Source organism: Trichosurus vulpecula, chromosome 2 (genome assembly GCF_011100635.1).
Source record: "Trichosurus vulpecula isolate mTriVul1 chromosome 2, mTriVul1.pri, whole genome shotgun sequence".
Lineage (NCBI taxonomy): Eukaryota > Metazoa > Chordata > Mammalia > Diprotodontia > Phalangeridae > Trichosurus > Trichosurus vulpecula.
In genome coordinates this window covers 270,991,683-271,009,065 of record NC_050574.1, presented here as the reverse complement: position 1 = coordinate 271,009,065, position 17,383 = coordinate 270,991,683, and the positions used below count along the sequence as shown (strand labels likewise).

Genomic DNA, 17,383 nt, shown 5'->3' with positions numbered 1-17,383 from the left:
CAGGATTGGGGCCCAGATCCAGACAGGGTAAAGCAGGCTTTGCACTCCCGCTCTAATCCACCACTTAATTCCTCCCACAAGGTGGGCCTGGGGCTGGAGGCAACTGCAGCTGTAGCCCTGGAAGCAGCCTCAGAGCTGCACCATCTTCGCTTCCCCTGGGGCAGTGGCCAAACCCCAAACTCTTTTCACTCTGTCCCAGCAGCTTTTCCCACTAACCTTCTCTGTTGTCTTTGGCCTTTGTGGGTTGAGAAGTCTGGTAACTGCCACAGCTCACTGATTCAGGGCACTACACCTGTTCCTCCCAGCTCCCGGTCTGGTTGGTCCTGGTGCGGCCCACGCTGGGCTCTGCTCCGCTCCGCTCCCAGCTCTGTGCGATAGACCTTACCCAGCAACCATCCAGGCTTTTCTGGTCTGGAGCCCTGCTTCCCTCTGTTATTTCTTGGGTTCTGCAGCTCTAGAATTTGTTCAGAGCCATTTTTATATGTGTTTGGAGGGACCTGGGGGGTGTAGCTTAAGCAAGTCCCTGCTTTTCAGCTGCCATCTTGGCTCCACTCCCTCAAATTTATTCTCTATGGCATATTGGAAACTCTGGACAAAAACCTCTACGAAGAAAGATGGTGTCCAGAGAGGAAGCTGTGATACTTTTTGATATTAATTTCTAGACAAGTTCTCAACTCAACTGGTAATATTTAATCTTAAATTTGCTATATCAAATCTACCAATTTTTATGAACAGCACAACATAGGAATCTTATCAATGATTTGGTACATTCTTATTAGTCTTGTAGATAATTGTATTTCAAAAGTTAGATATAATATATCTTTTGCTAAATGTTTGAACTCTGGCATTATCTGGGGCTGTGGCAATGACTACTGGTAGTCAGGGGGATGCTTTACCCTTTATCTAAGTGTCCAGCACAGTTTGTCTTTTAAATTAGTATTCATTGAGGTGAAGATATTCTAGGCCAGGGATTTTTTATCTGGAGTCTGTGAGCTTGTTTGTTTGTTTTTTTCAAATATTTTTGATAGTTTGCTAATTGTAATTTATTGGGTTTTTTTTTGAGGGGAGAAGGGCAGGCAATTGGAGTTAAGTGACTTGCCCAAGGTCACACAGCTAGTAAGTGTGTCAAGTGTCTGAGGTCACATTTGAACTCAGGTCCTCCTGACTCCAGGGCCTGTGGTGTACTCACTGTGCCACCTAGCTGCCCCTGATAATTGTAATTTAATATATTTAATTTTCTTTGTAAAATTATCTCTTATTTTATGGATTTAAAAGCGTTATTCTGAGAATGGTCTTTACCAGACTGAAAAAGGGGTCCATGACACAAAAAAGATAAAAATCCCTTGATCTAAACTATAATATGAAAGTGCTTCCTTGTGGGTCACGAAAAGCAGGGGAGGACGTAAGAGTCTTCATGGGACATGAAGCTTTAACTTTAGAGATTTCCCCCATAGCTCAGGGGATCAGAGCCAAATATCAAGCCAAATGTGTGATAAATTCATGAAATATTAAACTGAGGCATTCAATGATTCGCAGCCATATAGCATCACTTGAAGAACTTTGGTGTTGAAAAAAAAAGTGGGTCACTGAAAGTACACTACATTTTCCTAAATATAATCTAGTCCACTGTCTTCTTTCTCATCAATTTTGGGCCCTATTCATCGATCATCTGCAATGTCCCTCCATGAGATATGTACTGATGGAACAGCTCTATGAGCTGTCAATCCAAGTGAATATCATGGTCTGGACTAGTGGTTCTCTAAGTATGGTCTGGGGACCCTTGAGGCTCCTATAGACACTTTTGGGAAGTCCATGGACTTAAAAATATTTTCATAATAATACTAAAACATTTTCATTTCTAATAAAAATATTAATGGAAGTAACCCATAGAAACAAATCTCTTTAGGAGTCCTCAATAATTTTACAAAGCATAAAGGGGTCTTGAGGTGGAAAAGTTCAAGAAACATTGGTTTGGACAATAGACATTCTTTATCCCCTTAGTTTTTCATATGGTTATAGATTTAGAGCTGGAAGAGACCATAGAGATCATCTCATCCAATCCACGCACTTTGCAAATTAGTAAACTAAGGCATAGAGGTATTTAAAAGTCTTGCTCAGGGTTACACACAGCTAATTCATATCTGAACCAGTCTTCAGACATGGATCTTTCTGATCCCCAAGTTCAGTGCCCCATACATTGTGCCATGCTTTTGTTGTTTTTCAATAATTTTTAGTTGTGTCTGATTTTTCGTGATCCCACTTGGTGTTTTCTTGGCAAAGATACTGCAGTGACTTGCCATGACCTTCTCCATCATATTTTACATATGAGGAAACTGAGGCAAACAGGGTTAAGTGACTTGCCCAGGGTCACACAGCAAATAAGTGTCTGAGGCCAGATTTGAACTCAGGAAGATGAGTCTTCCTGGTTCCAGATCTAGTGCTGTATTTACTATGCCACACACTACTTTAGCTGCCCCATACTACTTTATGACTATCCTGGATGGAGAGTTAGGTCCTACTCTTTGGAGTAGTGATAGGTTACATTTATGAGGTTCTGCAGTGTTTTATGGTTTTATGCAATGAGCACATGATCTACTACAACACAGGAGCATTTGGAGGAGCCCCCTATTCATAAGGACTTTGTCCTGTCCATCTTCCATGACAGTGCCACACACCTTTGATGAGCAAGCATGGCTCCCTCTTTTATGCCTGACTTAACAGTTATAATCAGAGCTCTGATCAATGAACAAAATTATTTTCTTTGCAATTTCCAAGGCATCTTGTATGATTTTGATGTAGGTATAATATGGGAGATGCCCTGTTGGAGAAGAGTCTTTAAGGCTGCATTTTCCTCTACTGGAAATAGATTTTTGTAATGACAAACAAAATAATTAGCATGATGAAATTGTGTATTTTCAGTTGTGTGATTAAAAAGATGTGGTCTGTAGTAGAATCTGGTTTGTAAAGTCTTCATTTTTTCTTCTTGTGCCTTCATCAAGGATATCCTTGATGGATGCGGCAATTATTCTTTTTTTAAAAAAATAAAAATGTATTCTGTTTTTTGTATTATTATGGTTACCAGTATGTCTTCCCCTCTCCCTCCCTAAGACCCAGCCTATATGACAAATAGTATTTTTTTGAAGGGGGAAGGCAAGGCGATTGGGGTTAAGTGACTTGCCCAAGGTCACACAGCTAGTAAGTGTCAAGTGTCTGAGGCTGGATTTGAACTCACGTCCTCCTGACTCCAGGGCCAGTGCTCTATTCACAGAGCCACCTATCTGCCCTTGACAAATAGTATTTTTTAAAAGAAAAAAATCAGTTCAACTAATCAATTTATTGAAAAAGTCCAAAAACATGTACAATGTCTAACACCTGTGAACCTCTCACCTCCATAAAGGGGGTGGGTTGGGCTTGTCTTCTATTTCGTCATTTGAGTCATGCTTGATCTTTTGTTACATTCACTTTTGATTTTTTTCTGTGTGGTTGTTTTTTCCATTTACACTGTTGTAGTTACTGTGTATGTTGTCTCCTTGGCTGTTCTTCCTTCACTCTGTATCAGTTTATGTAGATCTTTCCATTTTCTGTATTTATCACGCACATCATTTCTTACAGCACAGTCATATTCCATTACATCCATGTACCACAATGTGTTTAGCCATTCACCAGTCGATGGACATCTACTTTGTTTCCAATTCTTTGCTCTCACAAAAAGTGCTGCTACGAATATTTTGGAGTACATGGGGACTTTATTCTTACTGATGTCTTCCTTGGGGTACATACCCAATAATGGGGTTCATTGGAAGGGTATGAATGTTTTAGTCACTTTGCATAATTCTAAATTGCTTTCTGAAATAGTTGTGCCCTTTTACAGTTCCACCAGCAGTGTATTCGTGAGTCTATCCTTCCATAACCCCTCTTTGACTGTTGATGTTTTTTGTCATCTTTGCTTATTTTCAGGGTGTGAGCTGAAACCTTGGGTTGCTGTGGTTTGCATTTGTCTTCTTATTAGTCATTTGCAGCATTCTTGCATGTGGTTCTGAATGTTTTGAGGTTCTTTTGAAAACTATTTGTTCATATCCTTTTGACCACTTATCTTTTGGGGAATGGGTCTTAGGCACATATATGTATATTAATTGTTTACATATCTTGGACACCAAACCTTTATCAGAAAATTTGATATAGTCATCGATTATTCTTATTTTTTGTAGAGATGAAGAAGTAGACATATGGCTGGAACAGTAATTACTGAAGTTTTCTTAATCACTGTTTTTTGAGGCAGCAATGGTATCTATGTTTGTTTCTATTCATTTGGTATCAGTGAGACGCAAGGAAGCATAGCATGTGTCCGGAGGATGGTAGCTAACTAGGATGGTATAGGCACTAGAAACTGTGCCATATAAAGCTCGTTTAAGGAGATATGGATGTCTACTCCAAAGAAGGGAAGACAGGTTAAGGTGGTGGCTGTTTTCAAGTAAATGATAGCTGTTTCTAAATATTTGAAGGATTTTCTCTTGGAAGAGGAATCAAACTAGTCCTGCTTGGTCCCAGAGATCAGAACTAGGGGCAATGGATGGAAGGTGCATAAAGGCAACTTTAGACTCAATGAAAGGAAAAACTTCCCAACTATTAGAGGTGCCTCTAAGTGGAATGAACAGCATTGGGAGGTAGTGAGTTTCCTGTCACTCGAAGTCTTCAAGCAGAGCCTGTCTGACTGACCATTTGTTAGTGATATTGTAGAGGGGACTTATGTTCAGGAGTGGATTGGATTAATTGACCTCTGAGTTGGACTACTTGACTTGTGAGATTATGAAATTTAAAATTTATTATTTTTCAGCAGAAGAGAAATATTATTTATATATATTTATATATTCATATATATGAATATATAATATATATTCATATATATGAATATTATATATATATATACCTATTGTATAGGTAATGCATCTAGGTCATGCAGTGGATAGAGTGCAGGGACAGGAGTTAGGAGGACATGAGTTTAAATCCAGCGGCAGGTGCTTACTAACTGTGTGACCCCGGGCAAGTCACTTAACCCTGTTTGCCTCACTTTCCTCATCTGCACAATGAGCTGGAAAAGGAAACGGCAAGTCACTCCAGCCAAGAAAACCCCAAATGGGGTCAGGAAAAGTCACAATAACAAACAAACAACAAAATTGTATAGGTACTTTCCAGCACAAAGTGTTGTGGAAATGGGCTATTAAAGGTACTATCTTTAACACTTGAGGGTGAATCTTCTGATCTTCTACTTTGGCCTCTGTTGGAGGCTAAATTATATGGCGAGGAGGAGATAGTTCCACTGGCTGGTGCTCATACTGACTCAAGGCTTTTACATATTGTCAATCTGCACACTCCACCACTGCCAAGGACTTTCACCACAGCAATAATCCGTTGGCTAAATTCAGTACTGTACGCCGCGCTGTGTTTTCCGCTTCCGTGCGTTCATATTTAGATGTATGTGGGTGTTCAGGGAGGTCTAGCCCCTCTGCTGTGAGGGCTTGCCATGCCCTTTCCAGGGCTGCTCGTCCACCTTTGGCGTCCACCCGGCACTCCACTCTCACCCGTGGCTCCAAGAAGGCGTAGCATGTGCAGTGACCACACCTGGTAAGCGGGTTAAACCAGGTTGAGGGTCACCGATAGGCCCCCAGGCCCGTCAGTGAGTTAGGGGCATGTCTACCCCGAGTATACGAAGATTTCTCCTGGTAGAATGGATGGACGAGAACCTTTTGTTCCATGAAGGCGCTGTGGAGTGCTTAGAGCTTCGTCAGGCATTGGGGATGCCACGGTTATTAACCGTATCCTGAGCCATTGCCCGTTGTCTTGATTTTTATCCTGCCGCTGGACTTCGATGACTCAGAAGGAGAGAGTGAGTCTGATGCCTTTGAGCGGCTCTGCCTCACTTAAATCCCGTTCACTAGAAAGTCAAGGCATCACCGGTGAGGCCATCTGTCCTCTTTGAAAATGAAAGACAAAGAGCAACATTCGTGTTTGACCACTAGGTGGCGCATGTAGCCATTGCCTCTGGAGTCCCGAGCTCACCCTTGCGGCTTGCACATTGGGTTGTCCTGAGGCTCAAAAATAAGAGAATGGGCATAAAAGTGCTTTGTAAACCTTAAAACGCCAGTTATTATTATTACTACTGGCTTACGGTCACCAGGCCTCCTATCTGTGACGACTTCATTCCCTGGGTCTTCTACTGTGCTGCACTCCAATAATGTTTATGGAACAATATTTGTTGTCCTTCAGTTGTTTCTGAATCTTCCTGACCCCATTTGGGGTTTTCTTGGCAAAGATACTGGAGTGGTTTGCTGTTTCCTTTCCTAGCTCATGTTACAGATGAGGAACTGAAGCGAACAAGGTTAAGCCCGGGATTACACAACTAGTAAATGTCTGAGGGTGGATTTGAACTCAGGTCCTCCTGACTCCAGAGCCAGTGCTCTGTCCACTGCGCCACCCAGTAGAACAATACAGGTGCTGGTTGTTTGTCCTTTGTTCTCAGAGAGGACTATGACATCCGGGAGGTGATACCATGACATGCAAGTGAATTGAATTTAAGCGAGGGCGGGCTGTGCAAAGTCACTAGCCTCACTTTCTCCTCTGCAGCCATCTGGGTTCAGTGGATAGATCAGGATAACTGGAGATGGCCTAGGATGTTAGGTCTTTAACAGGTCTGGTAAATGTTTAAAAACTGCTCTGGGGGTGTGGTGGTGGTGGAGAAGAATAGAGGACACACTTTTTCTGTTTTCTTTCTTTTTTGAAAAATTTTTAAAATTTATTTCATTATTTCCCAATTATATGTAAATATTTTAAACTTTTAAAAAAAATTGAGTTCTGAGGCAGCTAGGTGGCACAGTGAGTAGAGCACCAGCCTTGGAGTCAGGAGGACCTGAGTTGAAATCTGATCTTGGACACTTGACACATTCACTAGCTGTGTGACCTTGGGCAAGTCACTTAACCCCAAATGCCCTGCTTTCTCCCCTCCAAAAAAAAATTAAAAAGATTAAAATTTGGGTTCTAAGTTTGAGGATACACTTTTCAGTTTAGTCCACATTATTGACATTTTCTCCATCACTTTCTTAAGTCTGGAGTTACCACGAACAAAACAATAACTCAAATCCTGATTTGTAATGATTGCCCATTTATGAGGTATAAATCCTTACACTGAAAATTTGATAATGGGCTCTGGGGAATCAGTGAGAACTGGCTCCAGCACCTACCATTTGGCCCTTCTGCAGTGGAGTGGAAGTGCTGAGTAAATTCTGAGCTCTCACTTTTATCCCTGGGAGGGGTCAGAGCAGAGGAGCTAGTTTTCTTGAGTTCCTTCTATCCTTGGGCTTTGCCTCCCTCTAGCAAGCATTGTCTAGGGATGTCTGTGTGGATTTGTGGATTTACCCAATTAGTACTTAGCTTTGATCCTTCCACCCACCAGCCAAGCCTGCCCTCATTTGAACATGCTTATTTTGGTGAGTGCTAGTCATTGTCCTAATGGCTTCTGTTTCTCATGGAAGTATAAGTCCGCGATAGAACACTGCATACAGCATTATACTCTTGGCATGGAATTGATAAACAAATGCTACTTAATGACACAGAAGATAACATAAGTTAGAGTAATAAAATAAACATCCCTAGAATGACCTTGAACTCATTGCTCTTCCAGAACTTGGAAGTCTCCAGATATAGGATTGGTCTGGACCCAGTTGTTTTAGAACCTGCACAAATCGAGCCCTGCCTTGAGCAGGCAAATGAGCGTAACTCATAGGAGTTCTAACTTATACTTCCCGTATGCCTGGTCGTCAGTCTTAGATGCAGGAAATCTGATTTCAGAGTCTTGACTCGCTCCTAACATGGGACTAACATGAAGCATCTGGTTAGAACTGGAGCTCAGCAGGGTGTGGTTGGTGTCATGGAGCTCTGACCTTATCAAGCCACAGAAAGCCCATCAAAAGTCAGAGTCAGGGGAATGGAATCCAGGGTTTGCAAGGAACAATACTGTCATTGTCCTTGCACACCTTCCCCTCAAAAACTGCATCATTTTCTTTACTGTTGGCATGTTTCCTCTTTCTCATTTCTCACATCCTGTCACCAGCCTCAGCCCAAAATCCTCCTGGCTCCGTATACAAAATGACAGATTGAGAAAGACACTCATTTCTAATGCCTGGGATGAACCCTTTCCTCATCTTCATTTCTCACAATCCTTGTCTTCTTTCAGGGTTCAGTTCAGGTATGTGAAATTGCCTGGTCTGGCCATGAGCCTATCATGGGACCACTCTGGAATATGTGGTCTCTGACACAGGACTTGCCAGAGGATGTTCACTAACTCCGTATTTTCCGCATTGCCCTGGGTTGGGCAAGTCAGCATGATGATGCCAAATGTAAGCCCACTTTACACCTGTATTCCACCTCTACTCTCAATTCCAGTTTAGCATCACCGAACCTTATATAACCAGTTATACAAAAGATTGCTTCATCTGTTCTAACGCATTTCTGGCCACCGAAGGGCTTTGGGATCTCACTTATTGGCAGCTGTTTAGTCTCACTCATAAATAATCATGCTAGGATTTTATGCTTCAGTTTCTCCTCATTGCAGATTTTTATCCCCACAGGTGCTATGTCTCCAACGCAAACTTCCCCTATCTTGCCTCTTCCCCCTGACTTGAGGTGTTAGCATTCTCTCCCTCAATTTTTCCTGTACTATATTTATCAGTGGGAACTGACTTCTCTGCCCACTCCACAAACCTCCCTCAAATCTGCCCTTTATGTTAATTTTCATGCCATTTCACCTGAATTAAAAAAAAGGTGAACAGATAAGTTCTGGGGACCAGAAGGGTTGGTTGGGGGGGTGAGGAACAAAATGTAATTTGCCACAGGCCTATACTGCTCCCAGGGATGTCCCCAGCTGATTGGAAAGACCGATGAACTGGAAATCAGAGCAGTTAGGTTTGAGTCAATTCAATTAAACAAATGTTTATTAAATGCCTATTATGTTAATGGAATACTACTGAGCAGGTTGACTTTAGAAAAATACGGAAAGACTTGTATGAAATAAGGCAGTGAAATGAGCAGAGAACTTTGTATACAGTAACAGCAGCATTATTCGAAGAGTAACTGTGAATGACTAAGCTATTCTGAGTTATACAATCATTCCAATCAACTACAAAAGACCTTCGAAGGAAAATGTTATCTACCTCCAGAGAAAGAGCTGATATATGGAAGTATGTATTGTATAGTTGCATATATGTGTGTGTGCGTGTGTGTGTGACATGTTGGTCTTCTCTAATGCAGGGTTGGGACGGAGACAACTCAGAACTCAAAATGTAACAAAAAATAAATACAAAATTTTTAAATGCCTGTTACGTGCAAGATTCTGTTAGGTGCTGGGATTTCAAAGACATACAACAATCAGTGTCTTTAAGGACCTTGTATTCTATTGGTATGTGTATGCGTGTGCGTGTGTGCGTGTGTGTGTGTGCGTGTGTGTGTGTGTGTGTATTAGGGGGAGCTGGGGAGGGGACATACAAAATGTATACAAATAAAATTGAGGCAGAAATAGCTCTAACAATCTGGGGAATCAGCTAAGGTTTCAGAGGAGATGGAACCCGATTCGAGCCTTGACTGAAGGCAAAGATCCCTTTGTCCCTCCCTCCCTTCCTTCCTTCCTTCCTTCCTTCCTTCCTTCCTTCCTTCCTTCCTTCCTTCCTTCCTTCTTCCCTTCCTCTCTTCCTTTCCCACCTTCCTTTCATTCCTCTCCCCCTTCCTCTCTCTCTCTCTCCCTTTCAATTCATCACTAAAGAAGCACTTTCTGTGCTGGTACATATCCATAACTATTCTGCAATTTATACTCTTAGTTGTTCGAGGCACTGAGAGATTAAGGGACTGGCCCTGGGTCACAGTCAGTGGCTGTTAGAGGTTTCGCTTAAACCCAAGTCCTCTTGACACAGAGCCAAGGCTCTTTCTTTTTGCCAGTGCTTTATTATTAGCATTGTTAATGATGAGGATGACATCATAGGCCCCTCAGCTTGGTGGTTCCATGGCTAGCACGTAGGACTTGGAGTCAGGAATCCTGGAGTCCAAATCCTACCCTAGACACTTACTAACTTTGTGACCCTGGGCAAGTTTCTTATCTGTAAAATGGGGACCACAATAACGCTTCTTTCCCAGGATTGTTGTGAGCATTGGTAAAGAACTTTCCAAACTTTAAAGAGCTATATAAATGCTAGCTCTTCTTGTTGGGATCCAAATGATGAATAAGATGCATCTAAACTAAACTGAATGATAGTTGATGGCTTTGGGATGAGTCATTATCCCTCTGGATTCCAGTTTTCTTTTCTGTAGAATGAGGGAGGTGGTCTAGATGGTCTCTAAAATCTCTTCCAACCTCTTATCCTATGACAGCTGGGGAAACTTCTAAGCATCTTTATCTATATCTATATCTATCTATCTATCGGGGGAGGGCAGGGCAGTTGGGGTTAAGTGACTTGCCCAAGGTCACACAGCTAGTGTGTCAAGTTTCTGAGGCTGCATTTGAACTCAGGTCCTCCTGACTCCAGGGCTGGTGCTCTACTCACTGTACCACCTAGCTGCCCCAAAGGTAGAAGCATCTTTGTCCCTTCAAATTCACCCTTCCAAAGCAACTGGGTTGGCATAGTGGTAAAAATGTCTGACTTGGAGTCAGGATACATCAGAGTTTGAATCCAATACACACTTGCTAGGTGTGTAAATCCTGAGTAAATCACTTAATAAGTCTCAGCCTCAATTTTCTGCAAAAAGGGGTTGAAAAAAACCTAACTCTTATAGAGTTGTTATGAGGACCAAAAGAGATAATACTTGTAAAGTGCCTTGCAAACATTAAAAGTCTATATAAATGTTAATTATTATTACCCTTGCCCCTAACCCCCTCCCATCCCCTCAAGATAACAACAGCAACCCACTCCAGAGGCTTGGCTTTATTGTGTAGTTTTTTCCTTGCCTAGATGCCATAATACAACAAGCTGTGGATACGATACACATGGTCACAGGACAAGACGGTAATGCCAGTGGTCTTGGGGAGCTGGGTTCTGGTTTTTTAGACCTCATTTCGTGAAGATTGGCACCTTTTATTGGCCTTTCTCTGTTGTATTCCTCAGAAAACTCCAGCACGGGTTTGTGATGTCACCAGAGAGATACCTGAGCAGTCCAATTAATAGGGCAGGGGGACAGGAATGCCGCAGAAGGGGTGCTGTCTCATGGACACGGCTACCACCTACACCTATACTATTAGCTCACCGCCTAGTCTCTTTAAACAGGAGGCTTCCTTCATATAGAAGGATCTGGTTTTCTGAGCACAGCCTGACTTGGCTCATCAACTCCTGGGTTTGAATTCTGGAAGCTTTTGTGAAAGTTGGGGGGGGCGCTGGGTAGAGGATGAGGAAGATGGATATAACAGAGATGGGAGTACTGGGAGATTTACCATCCCTGTCTCTATGCTAGACCCTATTCACTAGGTTTGGGTGCAGAGACTAGAGGGAGCACTTAGGCAGTTCACTGAAACTGCTCGCTCCCCCTCTCTTCTCCAGTTTCATCCCCCTTGCTTTTTAGGCCCTTCTGCATTTGATGCTAGGCTTCTTGCCAGAGGGGGATTTTCTGAAAAGTGGTAATTCTGGGGGATTTCTGAAAGTGGTAAGATAGAGGCATTTCCAACTGATCATTCTGGTTCTTTTCAGCTCAGTAAAAACAACATGGCAGGTTTGGGAAACCTACAACTTCCATCTCCTTTAACTCAAGAATGGTTCTGTTTTTCCCATCTTGGCTGTGGGATGCTCCTGGCACATGACACCTCCCACATACTGCTTCCCCTGTATAATTCCCTGTCCCTAAACTCAGGCAGGGATAGAAGATCCTAGGTGCCTTTTTCCCCTGCACCATCATGTATATCCTCTGTGGAGCCTCTCTTGAGGTCATAGCAAATCAGTCCTTGCCAATCCAAAAGCTGGTTTGGTCTCTCCTCTGCCCCTTTGCTCCCTTGCTTTACAAACTTCCAAAGGAAAGAAAAGAAGAAAAATAACCCCAAACAAATCACAGAAGCAGCCCTGGAATGACAAATACAAAAATGCAGCCGGTAGTACCAGGTAAGGGGAGTGTGGGGTGCGAGGCAGCAAGGTGGAGGAAGAGTTGGGTGAATGATGGCATGCGGAACTAGGATTCCTCTATAAGGGTGGGTTCCCTGCCTCCTCTCGCCTCCCCAGGGTGGGGGGTGAAGTGGGACAGCCGGCTCAGAGAGAAAGAGAGGGCCTCCTGGGGTTTGGCCTCATCTTTTCTGTCTCCTCCATGTCCCCCAGCCAATCACAGGCACTCAAAATCCGTGGCCTGTAGGAGGGGGAGGGAGAGCAGCAGCAGTAGCAGCCAGGAGGTGTTCTGGACCAGCAGGCTCATGACTCCACAGGTTTGCAGCTTATCTGATGAGAAAGAAGAGAACAAGGACATCGTGGAAGAATGGAGGATGGGGTAGGGGGAAGAGCTAGACCCAGCTGTGGACCTAGCTTGTGGACTGCATAGTGGGATATACCTTAGCTCCAGACCTGGACCAGATACTTTCCCTCTTGCCTAAGGAGGAACCCAACTTTCTAGAGAAGTAGAGGGAAGAGGTTACAGAAAGAAGTGGTCTCTTTGGTCTTAAAAGTGCCCAGAAATCAAACTGAAGGTGGCAACAGGTGATAGTGAGTTTGGGCAGGGAGAGAAGAGTTGGAGGAATTAGGACACTCTTCCTTTATGACAGGGCTTCTCTCCATCCCCCTTCCAAAGTCCAAAGGACTTTGAAATGGGACTGTATCTTCCTCTCCCCAAAGTCCCATGGAACTCTGGTATCCTAGGAAACCCCCCAAGCCTGCTGGCCAAGTCTTGACTATCCCACTTTCATCCAAGGGGTTCCATTTTGTTTTTTGCTCTAGAGAAACCGCTTTCTTTCCCCAAACCTATTGCTCATTCCATTCAGGGGTTTCTTTTGCTGATCCTTGGGACTCTGTCTTCTCATTCTACCACTGTCCACTTTCTCTCTACACCCTCCCCTATCCTCTGGCCTTTAGGATCCCCCTCACCTTTGTAGACAGTGATGTTCCTGCTGCTAGTGGCGCCGCCAGTCCCAGAAGCACGCAGGTCACAGGAGTAGATGCCCTCATCCTTTTGGGTGAAGTCTTTCAGGAAGAGGGCCATATAGTTTTGGGACATGGAGAGGTTGACCCGGCTCCGGTAGGCATGCTCAGGCACTCCAATTGTGGAGTTCAGCACATGCTTTTGTTTCTCTCGGGTCAGGCTGAACTCGTACTGAAGTGGGGACTTGGTGTTATTTTCATAGCGGCAGTCCACCCTCAGGTTGTTGTCCACCAAACAAGCAGTCAGATCGTTCACCTTCTGTCCATAGGCCACCTGCAAGACTGAGGCATGCACCCAACCACTCCTTATTGGGACTTGACTCAGTACCACCCCAGAGCTGTTGTGGGCAGGGAGAGGGAGCTTATAGGGAGACAGGGGCCCCTGATGAAATCTAGTTCCTCTCACATTCCCTCATGAAACCCCCGTCCCCTTTCCAACAGAGCACAGAAACATGGGGCTGTTGATTTTTGCCTTTCTTTGTTCCTGGGAATAGGCAGGCAATGGGAGGAGGTAAGATATGCTCCATGTAAGCCACGTCTATCACCCACCCCTCCTCACATGACCCCTGAAGAATCATGCCACACTCCTTGTCTCCTCATGAGGAGATATCACCTCTTTTATGGATTGGATTTTGGGTCTTCTCTGCTGTTTTCTGAAGTCCCAATGAGACCAACCTAAAGGAAGAGAGAGACCCATCCCACTACCCCTCAACCTGCTACCTGTCAGCAGGACAGCGATGCCAATCTTGGGACTCAACATGTCAAGATGAGGGTGCACACTCAGGTAGCAGCAAAAGTGTCACCAGCCAGGCCCAGAGGCACTCCTGAAAGACAGTGTTTACAGAACCCACTCACTAGCTGCGGAGGTACCCTGCTTTGTAAAGGTTTACGTAGCACCTTGTAAAATGGTTCAACACGCAGCATCTCATTTAAGCTTCACCATAGTAGGGACAGTCAGGGTGTAACGTAAAGACACCAGGTCTGGAGTCAGAGTTCCCAGGTCTGGGCTCTGATAATTACTACTTATGTGGCCTTAGGCAACTTGCCTTCTATCTTTGGTCTCACCTCCTCTGTAAAATGGGAAGGAGACTGACTTTCTAAGGTTCCTGCTACCTTTACATCTGTGATCCTAATATCTCCTGCCTAGGCACAGAGTGACTGGGGCAGGTCAAACACCAATTCAGTGAAAGAAGGAGGGCTTGAACCTAGATTTTCTTTTCCCTGGCTTGTCATCCAGACCACTGAGTACCTCTATTTCATTGCTAATCAATCTGCATGCATTTAGAAGGGGGCTTACTTGTGCCGGGGACACAGTCTTTGCCCTCTAGTTGATTATACTCTATCTTGAAAGACAGCGTGTATACGTGAAAGTATGCTAGAAGTATCTATTTTTAAAAAATAGATGCTTGTTTACTATCTTACTGGTGAGTGGGCTTGGGTGATACCAGGTCCTCTCTCCTCATCAGGGAAACTCTAGGATAGGGGAATAAGTAACCTGCCCACAACGGTGTTTGTGCATACTAGGGGGAGGGAAGAGGTTAAAGGTGCTCATAGGTGTGTGTATAGGAGTTGCTAATGGTATTTCTAGATGTGTTTGCACAGGGGAGGATAAGAGGGGGTGTGTGTCTGTGTGTGTGTGTGCGCGCGCGCGCGCGCGCGTGTGCATGTGTGTGTGTGTGTGTGTGTGTGTTAAATGTACTTCCAGATATGGGTGGAGGCTAACGATCTTTCTAGATAAGGAAAGAACCTGCCATCCCTTTGGCTTATCTCCCCCGCCCTCCTCCTCCTCCTCTCTCTCTCTCCCCTTCTCTCCCTCCATTTCCCCCTCTGGCTACAGTTTCTCAGATTAACTCCAGGGGGCTCCACCCTACTGGCTCTGTGCCCAAGTCTTCCCTTGTTAGATACTGACAAGCCTTGCCTATTCATGCTTCCAGAACAGACCATCCTCAGAGTATTCCCAGGGCATCCCCAGGGCATTAAGAGTCCAAGCCAGTTTTTGCAGTCGAGGACAGGTGCCAGCATGTGCCCGCATGTGTGCCTGGGAAGGCACACACATGAGGGTACCCTTGGGAGTGGTGGACATATCCTTTGGGTGGTATGGTGGTCAAGTGGGGTGGATGCACAGGGAAAGGACGAGGATCTCAGAGGGTCGTGAACACGTATGTGCTGGGGAGCTGGGGGAACACAACGACTCTCAGGAGCCAGAGTTTCCATCTCCCTGGTCCTTGAACCCTGGACATTATTAGCTTTTTAGCACCTCAAGTGTAGCTGTGGGAGGAGTGGAGCACGGAAGATGAGAATTTTAAGATTTAGATGAGATGACGAGTCTCCCCAGAGTCTGGGTTTGGAGGGAATTGGTGGGGGAGGGAAAGGGGTCATTTTGTGGGTTCAATCTGCCAAGAAGAGTAGGGGAGAAGGAGGCTGGAGGGGAGGCCAGGGAAAGAAGAGACTGGGGCAAGAGAGAGAGGGGGAGGTGGGGGTGGGAGAAAGAGAGACAGAGAGAGGCAGAGAAAGGGAGAGGGGGGAGAGAAAGAGAGAGAGCGAGAGGGAGAGAGAGAGAGAGACAGAGAGGCAGAGAGACAGAGAGATAGAGAGACAGAGACAGACAGAGACAGAAAGAGAGTGCGAGAGAGGACAATGCAGCAGAACCAGGGAGAAGGGATGAAAGCGAGGGGACGGGATTGTGGCAGAGAGGGAACAGAAGGATAGAAAGGGAGAAGAGGGAACGGAGGAAAGAAGAAGAGAAGGGAGGTGAGAGAAGAGTGGAAGGTGGATTGCATAGGTTGAATTAATTTTCTCTCTCTCCCAGCCCAGCTTTCAGCTAGGTCTTCTGCAGCAGGACCCTTAGTCCCATTTGCTCTCACTCACATCCTTAGTCCACTTCTCCTCTCCCTCGTTCTGCATCCCTCCCTTCCCAGTCTCTTCAATCCTCCTTTCCCCTCCTCTCCCAATACTAGACCCCTCCTCTTTCTGCCGGGTTCCCTCCTCCAGCCCCTCCCTCCCGCCTGCCCTCTCCCCTCCCCCGGCACTGCGGCTCAGCTTCCCGCACCGAGGAGTGCTCCCTATTCCCGCAGTTCGTTCACCCGCAGAGCTTGAAGCCTGCCAGTCTCAATTCCCCGGGTTAAATCATGAGGAAGCCTCACAGGATCCGCGATCCAACCTCCCATTTCAATATGGGTGTGAGACGTGAGGTGTCTGTTAAGGGCTGAGGAGAAGGGTTGCGAGCTAAACGGGAGGCAAGGTCAGGGGCTTGTCTTTACCCACGCCCCAAGCTCCCCAGCCCCCAGTTTTTCTCCAGTTCCCCTCTGATGTAGCTCTGTCCTTTAGCTGGCAGAAGGCAAAGCGGGATGCTTCTCTCTCTCAGGCCTCCCACCTTATCCAATCCAGTGCAGTCCTAACCTTCTCCTGTCCCGCACCTTCTTCTGTCCCTCCCTCTCTCTGCAGCGAACTCCCCTGCTCTGCAGCTGCCCAGACTCCTGTCCACCCAATGAAGCGCAGCACATCGCCAGCGTCCAGGGTTCGCTATTTTTCTGGGTCCCCTCGCACTGCATACCACCCCCTCTCCGGAACCCTTCTTACCGGGGTCGTCCAGGACTGCCTCCTTCACCTTGGGAATTCCCAAGGTGCTGGAACAGGCAGAGGGAACTGCCGAGGTACAGATGGCTCAGGATTGAAAGCACAAGCTGCGCTGCTCTGGCTGCCCCCTGCCCCCTAGAATCATACCAGAGCTGGACCTGGGCCGGGTCCCGGACGCCTACCTGTGGGCCAAGCCTTTGCGCTGCTGCCTCCGCCTCCGCCACTGCTTTCTCAGCAAGATGAGAGGTTGTCTGTAAGCCCCAGAACGGGGCTCAGAGCCCGCAGTTTCAGACAGGGGACTAGAGGGAGGGGCAGAGAAGCTCCACCAATCAGCTTCTGGATAGGGGATTGGCTGGGGTGGGGGTGCAGGAAGATAGTTGGAGAAGGAGGGCTTGGGAGGAAAGCGGGGGTGGTGGTGGGGGTTGGTAAACCGCCCTGCGGGAGAGAAAATGGGTTCTGCGGCTGTTTAGGAGGTTTAATAGACCCACCCAGGGAAGGACCATTTCTCTCCTCCCCCCTCCCTCCATTCCGCTCTACCCTTTCCATTTTTTTTTTCTGGAGGACTTTAAGGGAAACCAGTCTGGAATGAAGGATCTAGGCATCTATACCCCTCCCTCTTCATCTCCTCTGTCTCAACAGTGATGGCTTTAAAATCCGTCCTCATC

General features: G+C 45.6%; 1 protein-coding gene across 1 annotated transcript; it reads right to left on the bottom strand.

Moving 5' to 3' along the window:
• Positions 1-10,946: 10,946 nt before the first annotated feature.
• Positions 10,947-17,019, bottom strand: THY1 (Thy-1 cell surface antigen). The gene is made up of 4 exons (XM_036744825.1): positions 16,901-17,019; positions 13,863-13,966; positions 13,089-13,424; positions 10,947-12,449 (listed from the first exon to the last, which is right to left on the bottom strand). Exons 2-4 carry the CDS (start codon positions 13,900-13,902, stop codon positions 12,337-12,339), a joined length of 489 nt encoding a protein of 162 aa, XP_036600720.1. The 5' UTR covers positions 13,903-13,966; positions 16,901-17,019; the 3' UTR covers positions 10,947-12,336.
• Positions 17,020-17,383: the final 364 nt, after the last annotated feature.

What these genes read in the sequence shown, in the direction of transcription:
- THY1 (XM_036744825.1), bottom strand. Translation starts at nt 13,902, where the DNA reads ATGTTGAGTCCCAAGATTGGCATCGCTGTCCTGCTGACAG. An exon ending in CATCGCTGTCCTGCTGACAG is followed by an intron (nt 13,425 to 13,862) that starts GTAGCAGGTTGA and finishes TGCATGCCTCAG; the next exon opens with TCTTGCAGGTGGCCTATGGA. An exon ending in GAACATCACTGTCTACAAAG is followed by an intron (nt 12,450 to 13,088) that starts GTGAGGGGGATC and finishes CTTTCTCATCAG; the next exon opens with ATAAGCTGCAAACCTGTGGA.